The sequence below is a fragment of a genome, unplaced genomic scaffold (genome assembly GCF_019419815.1).
Source record: "Pyrus x bretschneideri cultivar Hongxiangsu unplaced genomic scaffold, Pyrus_bretschneideri_v1 Contig39, whole genome shotgun sequence".
NCBI lineage: Eukaryota > Viridiplantae > Streptophyta > Magnoliopsida > Rosales > Rosaceae > Pyrus > Pyrus x bretschneideri.
The window spans coordinates 4617384-4633163 of record NW_025999712.1 but is presented as its reverse complement, the minus strand read 5'-3'; the positions used below and the strand labels follow the sequence as shown (position 1 = coordinate 4633163).

Below are 15780 nucleotides of genomic sequence, written 5' to 3'. Positions count from 1 at the left end.
TTGGACAGATTTTGAGAAACAGAGGGGCCGAACGATGAGTACAATGACAAACAACCCGGCAAAGTTCACCGATCCAAAGGGACACGAGGCCGTGGTCGGGACTCGGGAGGGTTCCGGTTTTGACACCAATTACAGAGGAAGACAAGACCTACTTGGAAACAAAAGGAACAAAGATAGGACATAAAGTAAACTGTTTATTGTGGCTCGTAAGTTTAGATATGTTTATATCCTCTTCAGATCTTTTTGGTGAGGATCCTAAAGATTCATGAATAATGCTTGTTTATTATATATCGTGCGGTAAGTTTTTGTCAAGTACTGTTTATATTTATTTTTAAATAAAAATATTTAAAAAATAATTTCTGACCGCACGATATATAATGAACGAACTTGATTCATAAATTTCCGGAATTCTCACAAAAAGAATTCAACGAGGATCCGAACTCTGTTTATATAACAACAGAAAACGTATTTGATGCTGTTTGACAAAAAAATTTAAAAATATACTGCTGAGCCCATAAAAGCCGTTCTCGTACTTGGCTAGAGAAAGCACTTGACTTTGAATAAAAATTTCAACGCTTTTCTAACAAAAGTGCTTTTTTGAGAAACCGTAAACGGGCCCTGATTCTCAGACAATGCTACATCAAATCTTACAATTGGACTTCGGCCTGAGTTTTCAAGTCGGGTCCACATTCCCGCGAGAAAGCCCACATGCTCATGCGGGTAAATCAAATAACATACATGGACATTTATGTAATTTCGAGTACTCTCTATATAACCCCTGCCTCCTCCTCCACCGTAAACCCTACTGGTTCAGCTTCACGCCGGCAGGTCTCTCTCTCGCTCTCTTCAGACACACGCTTTTGATAACTGAGAAAGTATTGAAATTTACGTGCTGTATCTGTGTGTCCTTTTAGGGTTTCCAGGTGGTGATTTGGGAATATAACCAGAGCTTCTTCGTCGGCATCAATGGCTCCACCTAAAGGTACTGGCCCTTCATTCTCATTATCTTGTCGTGCTTCAATTTTTTTTCCTATGTTACTGTTTGGTTGCTGAGAAAATGGTGGAAAGTCTAGTTATTGTATCAAAATCTCGATGTATTTTATTTCTCTTGACATGATTCTTAGTATTAGTTAGTGAAAAATGAATTCAAATTAACCAAATTGTCGTCGGAAGTGGATCTATTGGGTTCTTGTTGGTATGGAAACTAAGATTGTATGCCGCATTTTCTGAGAAACCAAATGGGTTAGATTGTTCTATGTTTGTGCAAACCCTTAATTTCTTTTTTTAACCCTTAATCATTGTGTGAGTTCTCGTTGTTCTAAGAACAACTTTATACGTTCCTAAATTAATGGCTGCTGTGAAATTTGAGGAATCGGCTAAACAAAAGAAATCTTCGCCATCATATGCAGTTTACCGCTACATGTTTTCCTTTCCTATTTACATCGCAGTCATTAACTGCACATGAATGTATCAATGATTAAGTGCTTATGAGTTGTGGAGTTTTTTTTTTATAGATAGGAATGAAACCTGTTACACTTGGTTCCATGGGTCTCTGTTAGAATTCGAATGTTTAGCCAATTGAATGCAAAATTTGGAGTCTAGTTTTGTTAAGTTTCGTGTGCACGGTGTAGTCAGACTCTAAGGGTATCAAGGGAATTGGAAGATAAAATTTATAAGCTAATAGTCAATTGGATTTGAACATCTTAAGTGTGGGTTTTAATTATGACTCGTCTGCTAGCATTCTAGGTTAAGGGTTAACAGAATTATAGGTCAATGCCTGTTAACGTTAGCTTGTACTTGCAAATTTTCATCGCTCCTTCCAGTAGATATTGACAAGATGTAATTAGCTCTGCAATTGCTTGGCTTTTGTTTAATCAGTAACCGTAGGTGATGCAAATTCATTTTCCACTCTTAATTCCCCATACTCACTGGCGTTTAGTACGTTCTTTCACATAAATAACCCTACGACTTTCCCCTCTCCAATGAGCTACGAGAAAATTTATATGGATAAAATTTTAAATAGATTCTCTCTGACCTGTGCATATCTTTTGAAGCTAATGTTTCAAAAAAGGCTGACCCAAAGTCACAAGCCGTGAAGGCTGCAAGGGCTTTGAAATCTGGCCCTGCTGTTAAAAAAGTTAAGAAGATCAGAACCTCAGTTACATTTCACCGGCCTAGGACATTGAAAAAGGAGAGGAACCCTAAGTACCCTCGTATTAGTGCTACACCGAGGAACAAGCTTGATCATTATCAAATATTGAAATATCCTCTTACCACTGAGTCTGCAATGAAGAAGATTGAAGATAACAACACTTTGGTCTTTATTGTTGACATACGTGCTGACAAGAAGAAAATCAAGGATGCAGTCAAGAAGATGTACGACATTCAGACCAAGAAAGTGAATACCCTGATCAGGTTAGTAAATTGCAATTTCGACATTAGAATACTGCCTAAAGAAGAACAACGGATGTTTTTTTTTCAAAATTTTACAAAGATGACTTGATTATGTAAACGGACCTCCTTCAAGAATAATTGTGTATGTGCTCTTTTACTTCGGTCAAGATGTTAGTTTAATGCATTTTTTGCAAGTTTTAATATTTGATGCATGAGCTGTCCCCTGTGACTTTGTCCAAATTGCTTTATTTTTCGAAGGTTTATGAGGCATGAGATATGTAGCTCATGATTTGATCTGAGTACCTTGGTGTGGACACACTTCCTTAAATGTGTACAATTATGACAGGTTACTAGTGGTGAACGGAGAAAAATAATGAGCATTTTTTTTTTCAATGGGTATATAGTTTCAATTTTGTAATAATTTTGGCATCGTAGTTCAGTAAGATTACTGGCTTGTGATCCATACTTGTTTCTGTGCGTCTTCATAGGATGATCTGATAATCTGAATATTTTATTGATCCAGGCCCGATGGTACCAAAAAGGCTTATGTTAGGCTAACCCCTGACTACGATGCTTTGGATGTTGCAAACAAAATCGGTATCATCTAAGTTCATGGCAAAGCCTTGCAAAGAGGGGAGTTCTGTGAGTTTGCGGTGGCTCTGTTTTAGTTTTGAAGTTGCAACACCTTGTAGGCGTGAAAGGTTAATCTATTTTGGAACATTATTTATGTTTTCATATGCGACGACGTTTTTACATATTAAGGAATGGTTAATAACTAAATGTGTTATGAATCCGGCCGTTCATTGTAAGTGTGTTCATATAATGGCGGTATGGCTGACCGTGTTGCATAGTGAGAATCGCTACCGGCTGCATTTCAAAGTCTTGCAATCGTTAAATTACCGTCATGTTTGTAGGGAGACTAGGTAAGTACTGGGAACAGGGTTCCTGGGTTGTTGCTTGAAACACAAGTTTCATTTGCAAGCTCCAATTAAAGCAAGCTTCAAGTTATTAATCGGATATTAATGTGGATTCTTGTTTGAATGAGTGGTTCTCTTTGAAGTTTGATAACATAACATGTACGACAATGCTGAAAAAAAAAAAAAATATATATATATAGAGTGTGTGTGTGTGTGTGTGTGTGGGGCAAGCAAATGCTTCAGTTTGGGTTCTACAGCTTCGATCTTTTGCCGGAAACAGTTGAAGGTCAAATGCCGAGTAGTATTTTTTTTCTATAAACCTAAACCCTTTCGCCGGTCCCGGTTCTACAGCTTTGTCTTGAGCATCTACGAAAGTAATTGTTTCTCTAATCCTCTTGAATTGGACCAAAAAAAAAAAAAAATCAATGAGCATATCTTGCTTCACATCGTGGCGGATTGCAGCATTTCGAAATGCGTCGAACTTTCTTCGATTTCATCTCGGCTCAATGTTTCTTCTGGAGTTTGCGTAGGAAGAGGAGAATCATGCATCAGATCATGGACCTGTGATCGGCATATGGGACAGTTTGAGTGAGACACAAACCAAGTGTTTATGCAAGCAATGTGGAATCCATGGGAGCATTTCGGTAGTTCTTTTATCCATTCCCCGTCTTCGAACTCCCCCAAGCAGATTGCGCAGTCTGTGTAGCTCTGGGCGGGGCTCTGTTCGGCATCCTCAGCTTCATCTTTCTTCTTGAACTGAGTCACGGGAAGAGACCGAGCAACCGAGAAGTCCAGTCCGTTGCTCTGAGACTCGAGCCTGGCATCGTCTAGGTTGAACTCGTTCAGTACAGGCCTTAGGTTCGGGTTTCTCGACCAGCCCGTGCTCTGAAGTCGTCTACAGAGGCGTTGGAGTATCTTGTAGTAAGTGAAGAGGAGGGTGAAGGTGGAAATAATAGCAACAGAAGCTACGATCCATGAAGACATACTAATCTAACTTAAAGTTGTGTAATTAGAGACTAATTACCAAAATGTTTTTCCAAAAGGGCTTTGTATTAGGCTGCGTTGCTGATTAAATAGGGGTGATTAGCAAACAAAAACTGTTTAATTAATGATATTAAAACGATTAAATCAATGAAAACAAACATATGTGGACATATTTGAAGGTTGACGTGAGGATCTCAAGGATTTCAAAATTGTAAGAGCTGCTTAAATGTTTGTTTTGCTGTAGATAATATCAAAGTTGGAGGGAAGTTTCACACGAGAACTAGATAACAGGTTTGTACACCTTTCGCTCGTCGCATGTTGATGGATAGTTTTATTTTCTACCCCATTCCTCCAAATTGCAAGAGGATTTGGTTTCCACCATTAGTTGGTGACAAGCATTACAAGAAAAACTTGTGTAAGACCGTCTGAATCACATTATTTGTAGAACAATTCTCACAAAAGCATGAAATTCTCTGTGTTTGGCCATACCCAAGCTTCCACTAATCTTAGGCAGAATAAGTGCAAACATCTAAATTTAAAGATGCAAACAATCTAAATCGAGTGGCTCCCAAGGAAGAAAGATGGTAATTACTATATGCTACATAAAGCTTGACGTGATTATACCGCCGAAGGACAAATGAAACACTGTTGCATAAGTTGGGATCCGAAATTTTAGTTTTTGATTTGGTGCATGTAGTGTTGGACCAATATGGTCTTTGCTTGTTATTTTTCCTATGCAAATGAACTGGCAAACAGAAGCAACTTGATGTACACGAAGAGAAGTCAAAAAGGGTAAAACTGAAGTTAAATGGCCATGTCATTTAAAGTTGAACCCAAAAACAAAAGTATCCCATTTTTACACCTTCAAAGCTCTCAAACTTCAATTTTTTACACTAAAAATTAAGAAGCAAAAGTTCACCGTACTATCGTTGAAGCCTCTGCCGCTTGCCAATCGAAAATTGGTGGTCAATGCCGGAAAGCGAAGCCAACATCCTTGCATTGTTCAGGCGTGAAATGGAAGCACCACCATTGTTGAAGTTCAACATGGAAGCCGAACATGTCTGCGAAAAGCCGCAAGACATCTCAGGATATGATGCCGAGTTGATTGGCTTATGGACAACATAACTAGTATTTCCCACTGGTTTCTGGTTGAAGCTTGCAGCAGCTTCACAGCCTTTGATTGAAACAGGTGGGATTTTGAAGGGCTGCAAAGGCGGGGGGTTTCGCCAACGAGGCATTGGCCCAGCAACAAGAAGAGTCTCGAGCAGTGGACCGGCTTCCATCACAGTCTGCAAGAGCTTTCCCTGTTCAGGCAAAATCTTTCCTTTCACAAAGTTGTCAATCACTTCAGAAGCCGGGTCGGGTTTGATCATCCCTGAAGAGACTACACCAGCAGATACAGTACCATTATATTCTTGCACCCGAGGCTGGTGCTTCACAAAAGGAATGCAGCCAGATTCAGCCATGTTTATGTTCGAAAACTCGGGTGAAGAAACTGCATCGAATAAGGAGTCCACAGAGGAAGAAACATGCGATTTTTGGGGATTGTAGGTTTCAGAGAGGCTGTTGGATTCAGTTATGCTCGAGTTTGCTCTGGTGGGAAGCAAAAGTGTACTTTCATGAGGAAACATGTTGAGTGGGAGTTCCATTGGACCTGAAGGCATGATCTTGTTTACCAGCTTTCGTAGCTGATCTACGGCATCATCTCTCTCTTTGGACGCAACGTTTAGAAGATTGACTAGTTTCTCCACATTCTCCTCGCTTTTTCGGATTTCATCCGTTGCGCGTGTTTTTACGGATTCTAGCTCAAGGGTTGTGTACAGAAGCTTCTCCTTCAACTCATCAGCGCTCTGTCAATTCAAAACAGGATTCAAGAAATGAGTTTCAATTCCATCAAAATAATAAAATTGAACCTAGAAAAAAAAAATAACAATTCTAAACATAGTAGAATCCGAAAGAATACATAAGCTCATATCATAACACGTGAATTAATAACAGGTGCGACTATCACACTCAAAACATTTTCGAGACCAAACAAACCAAAATAAACATCCAAGGTTACAGGTTCAAACTCAAACATGAACACCAAACCCACCAATTCTCAAACAGGTAACTAAGGGAGGATCAAAAGATTCGGAACAAAATCATGGTGGAAAACGGAAAGCAACTATTTCAAAGGTTAGGAAGACAGTGAAATCCCAAAAAGGGCCCATGAAAATCCCACGTCCTGGTCAACAAATCCTGCTTATCTTTTTGAAGAAAAGAGAAAAGGGAGCGTGAAAAAAAAGGGTTAATATATAAAGAAACTCCATTAAAACCTACCCCTGTAACCGAAATCAGAGAACTGGGTCCATCAATACTACAAACACATTGGTTCTCAAATTCTGCATATTCTGTTCATCACATATATTAATAGAAGAGGTACACATTTACCATAGTTTTTATAAAGAAAAAATTAAAGCCAATTAATTGACATATGAATTTTTTGAATACCGACGTAAGTTAGGTCAGTTAGACAAGACAACGTGGCCGCCTTTTGTTTGAATTCCGTGCATGAAGATTAGAATATTTCCTAATAGAAACGTCGTGTTGTGGAGAAAAACAAAGAAAACAAAATTTGCATTCACAAGAACGATGACTCTTAATGAGACTGCAGAACTTGCGTGCCAAGTACAAATTAATGTTTCATAGAGACCAAAAATTCGGACTTTAATGGTTGAATTCCTCTCAGATATGGAAGATCCATCACTAACAATTAAATTCACATAAAAAAACCGAAAAACGAATCGAAAGAGGCAATGAAGGGAAGCATTTGCAATTGCATGTGAGAATAATACAGCATGAAGTAGAAAAGCCACCATAAAAACACACAATTGAAGCAGAAAAAGCAGCAAACTTTGATGAAACTGCAGCAGAAAAAAGAACCCAACAAAAAGTGGCACTCAGAAGAAGAATGAGGAGAGACCCACCTCAGGGTAAGTAGTCCACAGAGAACCCGGTTCCTCCATTGGAAGAGTTTCAACCTCTCTGGTGAGAAAAGTGGAAGAAGGGAGGAGGAAAGGAAGAGGAAAATCAGAGAATTAGGAGTTAAGGTAGGGTGGGAATGTGACACATTTATAGATGGAAAATGAGGCAAATAAGACAATAGAGAGAGATGGCTTTTTCACAAGGATCCACAAAAGCCCCCGACCAAATTAAAAAAAAAAAAGAAATTATTTAATTAAATTAATTTTTTTAGAGGTTCCAATTAAAATTAATTTCATTCAAACTTTTTCCACTCTTTCAGGACCTGTGTCTTACCCAAAATTTATATTCTACTTTTTATAAGAAAATTCTGAACGTTTTTTTTAATGATTTTTCACTCTCGTTTTCTCCTTTTGTATTCTTTTTTTATTATTGTTTAATACCTTAAATTTACCTGGATTACCTAGTCACGAGAATAGGTGTACCGTGTACGTATAGGCTAAATTCGAGGTTCAAAACTCTCAATTGTAACGAAAAAGAAAATTCAAGTTAATCCATCCAAAACTTAAAAATCATTTAATTTATTTCCCTCTTTTTTCTAAAAATAAAAAAAAATGAAATAAAACTTCCCACTCAATTCTCAAATGATTACAGAAGCTTTGCTGTTTTTTTGAGTGGAGGATTTTACGCGGTTTTACTTTGTTTGTATATGGTAACTTCCCATAAATACCCCTTTTTAAAATGAAATATTTCCTCCGGCGGCTCACCATGTCTTGATGAGACGTGTTTTTGTATAGCGGCGGAGCACAATGAGGGTAATGCGCCTGCATTATTGGTTTTTTTTTTTTTCTTCTTCTTATTAAACGATATATTTGGTTAGATTTAATGTTATATTAGTCACCGATAGAATTTCAATCTATATCATCATACAAGAATTTAACTTATTTTCATTATTGTGGTAAAAAGTTACATGCTACCTCCATTATTGGTTGATAATGGCAAGATTTATTTATTTTTTGACTTATTTTTAGTTATGTCTCATGAACTTAATTCTAATTTCACTATAACTCAAAAGTCATCACTTTATACTTTCAAAATCAAAGTTCGCTATACTTTGCCACTTGGAACTCGACTTTGATTTCATTTTACCACTTGAAACTTGAAAGTCGTCTCTATAAAACTCAAAATTCACTCCACATTGTCCTTAGATTTGCTAATTTCTTATGTGAGTTTGATTTGGGTGCTCCAAGCTATTTTTTTATTTTTTTCATCCCTTCAATTTCTCTTCAACTTACTATTCTTTGATTGTTGAATGTTAATGCATAATGAAGATTTATAATTAAATTTACTACACATGTAACATAGGCTTATTGGGTGTTCGATCTCACATATGCTTTCGGAGACAACCTATAGTTTCAAAGATGAGAGAGAGTCCAAAAGTTAAAATGAAACAAATTTTGAGTTTAAAAAATAAAGTGGTGACTTTTAAGTTCCAGCAATAAAGTGAGATCAAAATAGAACTCCTAAAAATAAGCCAAAATTTTCTGTTCAAAGGAAATTTATTTTAGGACAGGATTTCCTGACCAATCAACGGTGAGATGTTTGCGTCGTTTCTCATTAGGATCAGCTTTCAAATTATTTTCATCTTTAGAAAGTTTATCGAAATATTTATTTGGCTGCATTCCAAAAAGGAAATCAACAAAAAGTTACCCCCCCCCCCAATTAATAGAAAGGGATTCCCTAATTTTAATGTGAAAATTTAATCCCTAATTTAAAAGTTATTTAATTTAGATCATTTGTAATGAAGAGAGCTAAAAAGCAAAAATATGGTCTTATTTGGACAAAACTCATATCAGTGGGCCCAACTAATATGGCCTAAAGGCCATCAGATTGGCCAAGCTTGGCGTGATACCTAGCCCGTTTGCTGGGGCCTAGTAACAGCAGCTGCAGTCTGTTTATAGATTCAACGGTCACTTTTGAAAGAATCTAACGATCATATTTGAATCTCCAACAGCTACTTGTATACTATTTTCTTTTCTTCTTCTTTTTTTTAATTCAAAAAGTTCCTAACTTTTTCCTATGAATACCCATCCCATTTCTACACCATTTCTCATACCCTCTTAATCCTTAAAAATCATAACTAAAATATTATTGAGAATATATAAAGATAAGAAATAAAATAATATATAAATATTATTGAGAATATATAAAGATAAGAAATTTAGATGGAGATGGCCTTATGGGACTCTAGTTTAACGGCTAATCCTACTTTTACATGCTTCAAATAAATTATTTTATTTTGCCAAATCACATCATTATATATAGGTTATTATTGCTCCCATTTTATGAGCTAAAAAGGGTGATATGTGTGTTTATTTTAACTATGATTTTATTTGGTACGAACTTTATGGGATTATGAGTTTAATTAAGTGAATCCTTCAAGATTAGTAGGTGATATTATGCGTGTTTATCTAAGTGGATATTAGAGGGTGAGATTATCAGTCTAAGTGGATCCCGTCAAGATTGAGGGTTAAAAATGTGTTCGTATCCATAATACATGAAACATGAAAAATTAAGATTTTGAAAAATAAAATATTATATGAAACCAATATTAGTTTGTAGTTTGCAATTGCAATTTGTCTTCCTTATATATTTTTATGTACTTTTGTTAGTGCAATATAAATGCCACCATGACACAATCTTGCAGTGTAACGTACGCAAACTATCTGTTTGGGTAGTGTTCTTCACACACTTATTTTCACTTTTCATACAACTTTGTTAATTTTTGTCCATTGATCTTCTTCAATTCATTCAATCTAACGATCAAAAATTGAGACGGATGTATGAGAAGTAAAAAACAGGTGTATGGATAGAACCACCCTCTTTTTAATGCTATTATATGAAAATTTTAGGGTGGTTCTATCCGCACACCCCTTTGTATCTCTCACACATCATTTTCAATTTCCTGTTGTTGGGTCCAATGAATTGAATAAGATCAACATACATAAATTAACAAGGGATGTGTCAGAGATAAAAATAGGTGTGTGGATAGGATCACCCAAATTTTATTTACAAAAAATAGTCTAAAATTCACGGGCAATTGTGTTTTTGTTTATAAAAAAAAAAAAATACAAAAAAAGGGGTTAAGTTCGAAGCCTTAGTACAACAGAAATCAACTAAATCAAATATACAGCAACAAAAAATATTTAATAATGACATCACCAAGAAAGTTCGTCTCTTTATAAATATATCTCTGAAAAAAAAAAAGAATTGAATCAATGAGATATGATACAAATATCTGTCAAAATTATTGTATAAATTTTTTTAATATAGCGATACATTTACATTAAAAAATGGAGAGTATAGTTTAAGTCCCATGTGACCGGGACAATGACAGTAGAGATACATTTGTTCACTTACCTTGAATATCAATTTTCCACCTTGAATGATTGATGAATCATAAAATATATGTACTCATTTAAAATTTGGCTTTTCGTTTTGATGGTTATTATATTATGAAGGATGGACCCATATATTATCTTAATTTCTAGGGTTGTACTAGATTTCCATGTGAACTGCCCGAGGAAACTGAAATAAACAACATAACGGTTGACTTAGTATGCTTCTTGATTCAATTTCTAGGGTTCTACGTTGTAACTTCTACGATTTTAGTGCCTAAACCCTGTACTCTTAAGTTTTAGGTTCACCATTACCAATATGAAGAGATTCAATATATATATATATATATATATATATATATATATATATATATATATATATATATATATATATATATATATATATATGTCGAAGAGAATCACGATTATTTTTCCTTAGGCTTAATCATTCATTTTCATTTAAACATACTAAACTCTGAAAGATTTACTAGCATTAATTATTCATGCATATATGAGCGACTTTTTTGTTCTTTAAATGTTGTAAGCATTTGAAGTTGTAAAACTGTGCGTACATAAACGGTTGAATTTAAGTCATCAATTGGTACGTGACATGCTATGAAACTCATATTTTCTAACAATGTACCCATGGGTTGGCTTTGAGGGAGTGCAGGTGGTGCACCCGCATAAGACTCTCGATTTTGAAGGTCCTGAAGTTTTTAAGGTAAATGTAGGGGTGTGCTATCCACACACCCTATTTTACTTCTTACACACTCCTTGTTAATTTATATCCATTGATTTTCTTCAATTTATCTGACCCGACGGCTGAAAATTAGAAGGGTGTGTGAAAAGTAAAATAGGGTGTGTGAACATCGCACCCCTAAATATATTATATATAAAGGTATCCGTACCCATCAATTAATATGAAATTTACGTCAACTGGTGGTTATCAGTCGTTTGAAGTAATAAAACACTTTACATGTTAATATTAGAATCTTAATTAGTTAGATTTCCATTTGGACATGGTGTGGATCCAGATATATAGCATATTATTTGTAGGATTTATATTCAAGTTAAGAACAAAACCAACCTGATAAACCTCTTTCTGACAGAGACAAAGGCACAATGCACATGGATGATTTCCCCAGGAATTCCATTGAAAAGACCACAATATTTCTTTCTTTATCCCGACAAACGGTTTCGGCACTCTTTCATAATTTTATATCAAACACAATAACTTCACCCTTGTGATAATATTAATTATAGCATTATTCCTTAATCCGTTGAGATTAAGAAAATAAGTATGCATGTACCACACAACCAGGCAGCGAGAAATGTTTTGGTATTCCCACAATGTTATTCTAATTGTTGGATAGTTTACTTGATTTCTTGCTTATTGTTGACGGTTCTCGTTGAACTTGAAAAAGGACAAAAATTCTAAATTTAAAAATGTTTTGGTTTGGGACAAAGGCTACTGCATTAGAAACATTTGATCTCTTTGATTCAATGTATCTGGTTTGCTTATACGTGTGTACATGTATTTGTTTTGTTCTTTAATCTTCGCTTTGTGGTTTCGGCACCTTCACTAGTTGACCCTTTAATTTTATATTGTTATTAAGATTTATGTTGTTAAGACTAAAAATGATCTAACATTGTAGCTTAGGATTTATCTAATCGACAAAAGTCTTAAGAGCAAAACTTATCTATTAGTCGTTCGCATTTAATAACACACACAGATAAAGCACGATACATATTGTATTGAGTTTACATACTTGACTATAACTTGTTCATTATGGTTATTGTACCTTTATTCTATGTGAATAGGCAAACTGAGCTTGATTATAACTTGTTCATTATGGTGATCGTACCTTTATTCTATGTGAATAGGCAAACTAAGCTTGATTATAACTTGTTCATTATAGTGATTGTACCTCTGTTGTATTTGAATAGGCTAACTGAGTTTTCAAATTTGACTGGCTAAATCTTGAGATGTTAATCAAATGAAGGTCTAAGTTTTGTCAATGTTTGAGAGAAAATGGACTAACGAGACCATTATTGAATATACTGATGTGGTTTCAACTTGTACTTTAAATTTTGTACAATAGGTATAAAGATACGTTTTATCACAAAAAAATCTCGGTATACTTAGAACTTGAACACTTGTGTCGTCTTTAATTTTGTCAAATTACCAATATTGGACTGCAGATGGTCAAGATTGAGTGTTGTTTTTGCATGAATAGTTTTGGTAGTTTTAAATGAAGCAAATCTTGTATGTAGTTTTACCAAAAAAAAAAAAAAAAAATCTTGTATGTAGGCTATAATATTCGGAAGTATTTTTGTTCACAACTTTTAAGTAAAGTGATAGTCTAATACCTATTTATTACTGTTAGATAAATTTAATCTGCATGATTTGGAAGCATGCATGCATGTTCAATGGCAGATGGAGAATGATACAAAGCCATGGGCAATGATCCAATGGACAATGCTATGCAGCCGCATTGTAGGGGTATTGTCGTAATTTCAGTGATTAACTTAGAAAAATGGTCCTAAAAAGTTGAGACCACCTCCCACTTTTACCTCCTAACCGGTAACGACTTTACCTGTCGACCAAATCATGTTCTTGGGAGAAAAAATTAAAATATATACAAAAGAAAACACTTTCATCACTCTTGTTTCTTGGGGAAAAAGAAATCACTATCACCCTTTATCTGTATAATTAGACGGTATCGTAGCCACTCATGTGAGGATCTATTTCTCTGCAAATTTTTGCTGAGTAATCTTTTAATTCCATCGTCATGTATCATGTAGTGTACAAATTCTTAAAGTAACATGTCTCTTTTTTTAACAAGTTTTATGTACCCGTAACTAAATTAGAAAATTGCTCAAATATATTAAATTGTAGATTTTGTACAAACTAACTTAATCATTTACTCTTAATCAAGGTTTTAAAAGACGTTAGGCGTTAGTTGAGCAACGGGCTGGAGTTTAGCGCCTAGACGGCTAGGTGGGGGCCTAGACGAACAAAGTGAATTTAAATAAACTTATTATATATTGTATAAACAAGTGTCTGCTTATACCTAAAAAGTATATAATGAACTATAATGTGTGTTCATTTAAATATTCAATAAGTCTTTTATAATTTATTAAAAAAAACACGCAAAATGAAAGTTATGTATTTTTTGTGTAGATGAGAGTCGTGATCTAAGTGTGTGCCTAAGAGGATTTGGACGGGCTAGACGGGCGCCCAAGTAGGTCTGGACATCTTTTCTTAATTTTCAAACGCCTAAAAATTAATCGGAGGAAGTGTCTAACCATCTAACACCTAGACAGAACTTAAAGTGATGCTAAACGGAGATTTTTAGAACAATGCTCCTAGTATACGTTATAAATTAATAACAAATTAGTAACAACTGAATCGCTGATAGGAGCATGACGATCATACTGACGATCATACTGCAAACTTTTGTCCATTTTCTTGGCACATTACCCACCGTATCATATAATTATTCATAATTAGACAAATGCAATTAAGTGTTTATGATTAAATTTAATTATTAAGACCGTCCTTATCATAAGCAATGTTGCGGCAAGCCGATGAGGTTGTCGTGTACTGAAGCTGCACATGCAATTAGGTACGGGTCATGTGAGGATCGTCGTCGTCACGACACGTGTATGACAAGCCAAAGACCTATAACCAGAGCTCGGAAGTCGCACAAACAAAATTGGGTTTACTCACCGCGCGGCGCGTCCGTCGCTGCATGGAAGCTGGCCAATGAGGAGCTCACATGTGGCCCAAGAGTTATAGCTAGTGAAGAAATTGAGCAGAAAGACTTGGAATAGTAAACAGTGACTCAGTGAGTGGTTCTGGTCGACTCGGTCCTCCCTTGAGAACGAAGGAAACAGTCTACAAACGGCATTGCCATTAGAATTTAGATAGCCCGTTGAGGGGACCAAGAAATGGTTACAAGTCAATTTTATGGAATTTTCTTCAAATTTCATTTGCTAGTAAAATCCTGTTTAGGGTTCAGTGTTTGTGATTAAGCTTAACAAGATAAAAGGTCTAGGTCGAAAGATTTAATCTCGAACTATTTCTTAGGAGGCCAATAACTAAGTATGTTTCGAGCACAATGATCAAAAAATATTTTGAGTAGTTTCATAGTAAGATAAAATAAATCTCAAACAAGCTACCACGCGTTAGTATGGAATGAAATCAATTGTACAAAAACTCAAAACTGTGTCATTTTGAGTATAAAAGATAATGTATGCTTTAAATTGAATATTTGTTCGAACTCAAAAGGAAAACGGTCTTTATCTATTGCACACCACGTTTTTTTATTTGAATATATGATTTAAATTGACTTATTATCAAACAGTTTGGCTCAGATCTTGTGGAAAATGTATTTTATGAATATACGTGACAAAACGTATATATCACTTGTAACTTGTTGTATGTGAAAATTTCAACATTCTAGTGTACAAACCAAAACACAATCCAAGGCAGTCTTTGTAACTTGTGCTTCACTCCAATGCCTACCAAAATTGTTTATTGGGTCTTTGCCGGCCTCTTCTAGAACTCTATCTTAGTTTAAATCTCTCTCTCATTTACAGTGTTCATGTGAAATGCTAGCTTGGCTGCTAGCTGCTCGTTAATCTTTACCTTCCAAGGCCTGTCTTTATAAAGAAAGGAAGAAGAATAGGTATCTATGCTCAATAACCAATACCCATGTTCCCGAATTGTAATCAACTTCATGTTCATATGAATCTTATTGTTCTTATCCACCTCTTGACTTTTTGTGCTTCATACATGGACTTTTAATTTTAGCATAGGAGTTTATAACATTGTGTACCAATGGATCAACCTAAGTAGGCCACATTTACAAATTCCGTTGTATCTATGATACATCTCACCTCGATACATAATTAGTATTGTAGTTTATGTAACATTAATCATGTAATTCCATATCATCCTATTTTAAGTGACTTGTTTTTTATGCTTGATATTATTTTGAATAATGCTTGACTCCTTATTTGTAACATTGTAAATAGCCGTTTCTTTCTTATTTACGAATCATAGTTGAACATATAAACTAAAATAACTAAATTAAGCGGGGTGTATTCAATTGGGA

At 35.2% G+C, this 15780-nt stretch overlaps 3 protein-coding genes across 4 annotated transcripts; 1 reads left to right on the top strand and 2 right to left on the bottom strand.

Annotated features, from left to right (window-relative positions):
- The first annotated feature begins 755 nt into the window (after nt 1-755).
- Nucleotides 756-3185, top strand: LOC103929053 (60S ribosomal protein L23a-like). Of its 2 annotated transcripts, none has more exons than XM_048564388.1 (4): nt 756-828; nt 915-982; nt 2055-2415; nt 2918-3185. In XM_048564388.1, exons 2-4 carry the CDS (start codon nt 967-969, stop codon nt 3000-3002), a joined length of 462 nt encoding a protein of 153 aa, XP_048420345.1. In that variant the 5' UTR covers nt 756-828; nt 915-966; the 3' UTR covers nt 3003-3185. The 2 variants fall into 2 exon arrangements, with proteins under 2 accessions (XP_048420345.1, XP_048420346.1); XM_048564389.1 differs by having other exon boundaries at nt 758-828; nt 924-982.
- Nucleotides 3186-3752: 567 nt separating this feature from the next.
- LOC103929054 (RING-H2 finger protein ATL52-like) lies at nt 3753-4295 on the bottom strand. The gene has a single exon (XM_009338201.3). It carries the CDS (start codon nt 4293-4295, stop codon nt 3753-3755), a length of 543 nt encoding a protein of 180 aa, XP_009336476.2.
- Nucleotides 4296-5094: 799 nt separating this feature from the next.
- On the bottom strand, nt 5095-7422 carry LOC125468533. The gene is made up of 2 exons (XM_048564383.1): nt 7265-7422; nt 5095-6145 (listed from the first exon to the last, which is right to left on the bottom strand). Exons 1-2 carry the CDS (start codon nt 7301-7303, stop codon nt 5219-5221), a joined length of 966 nt encoding a protein of 321 aa, XP_048420340.1. The 5' UTR covers nt 7304-7422; the 3' UTR covers nt 5095-5218.
- Nucleotides 7423-15780: the final 8358 nt, after the last annotated feature.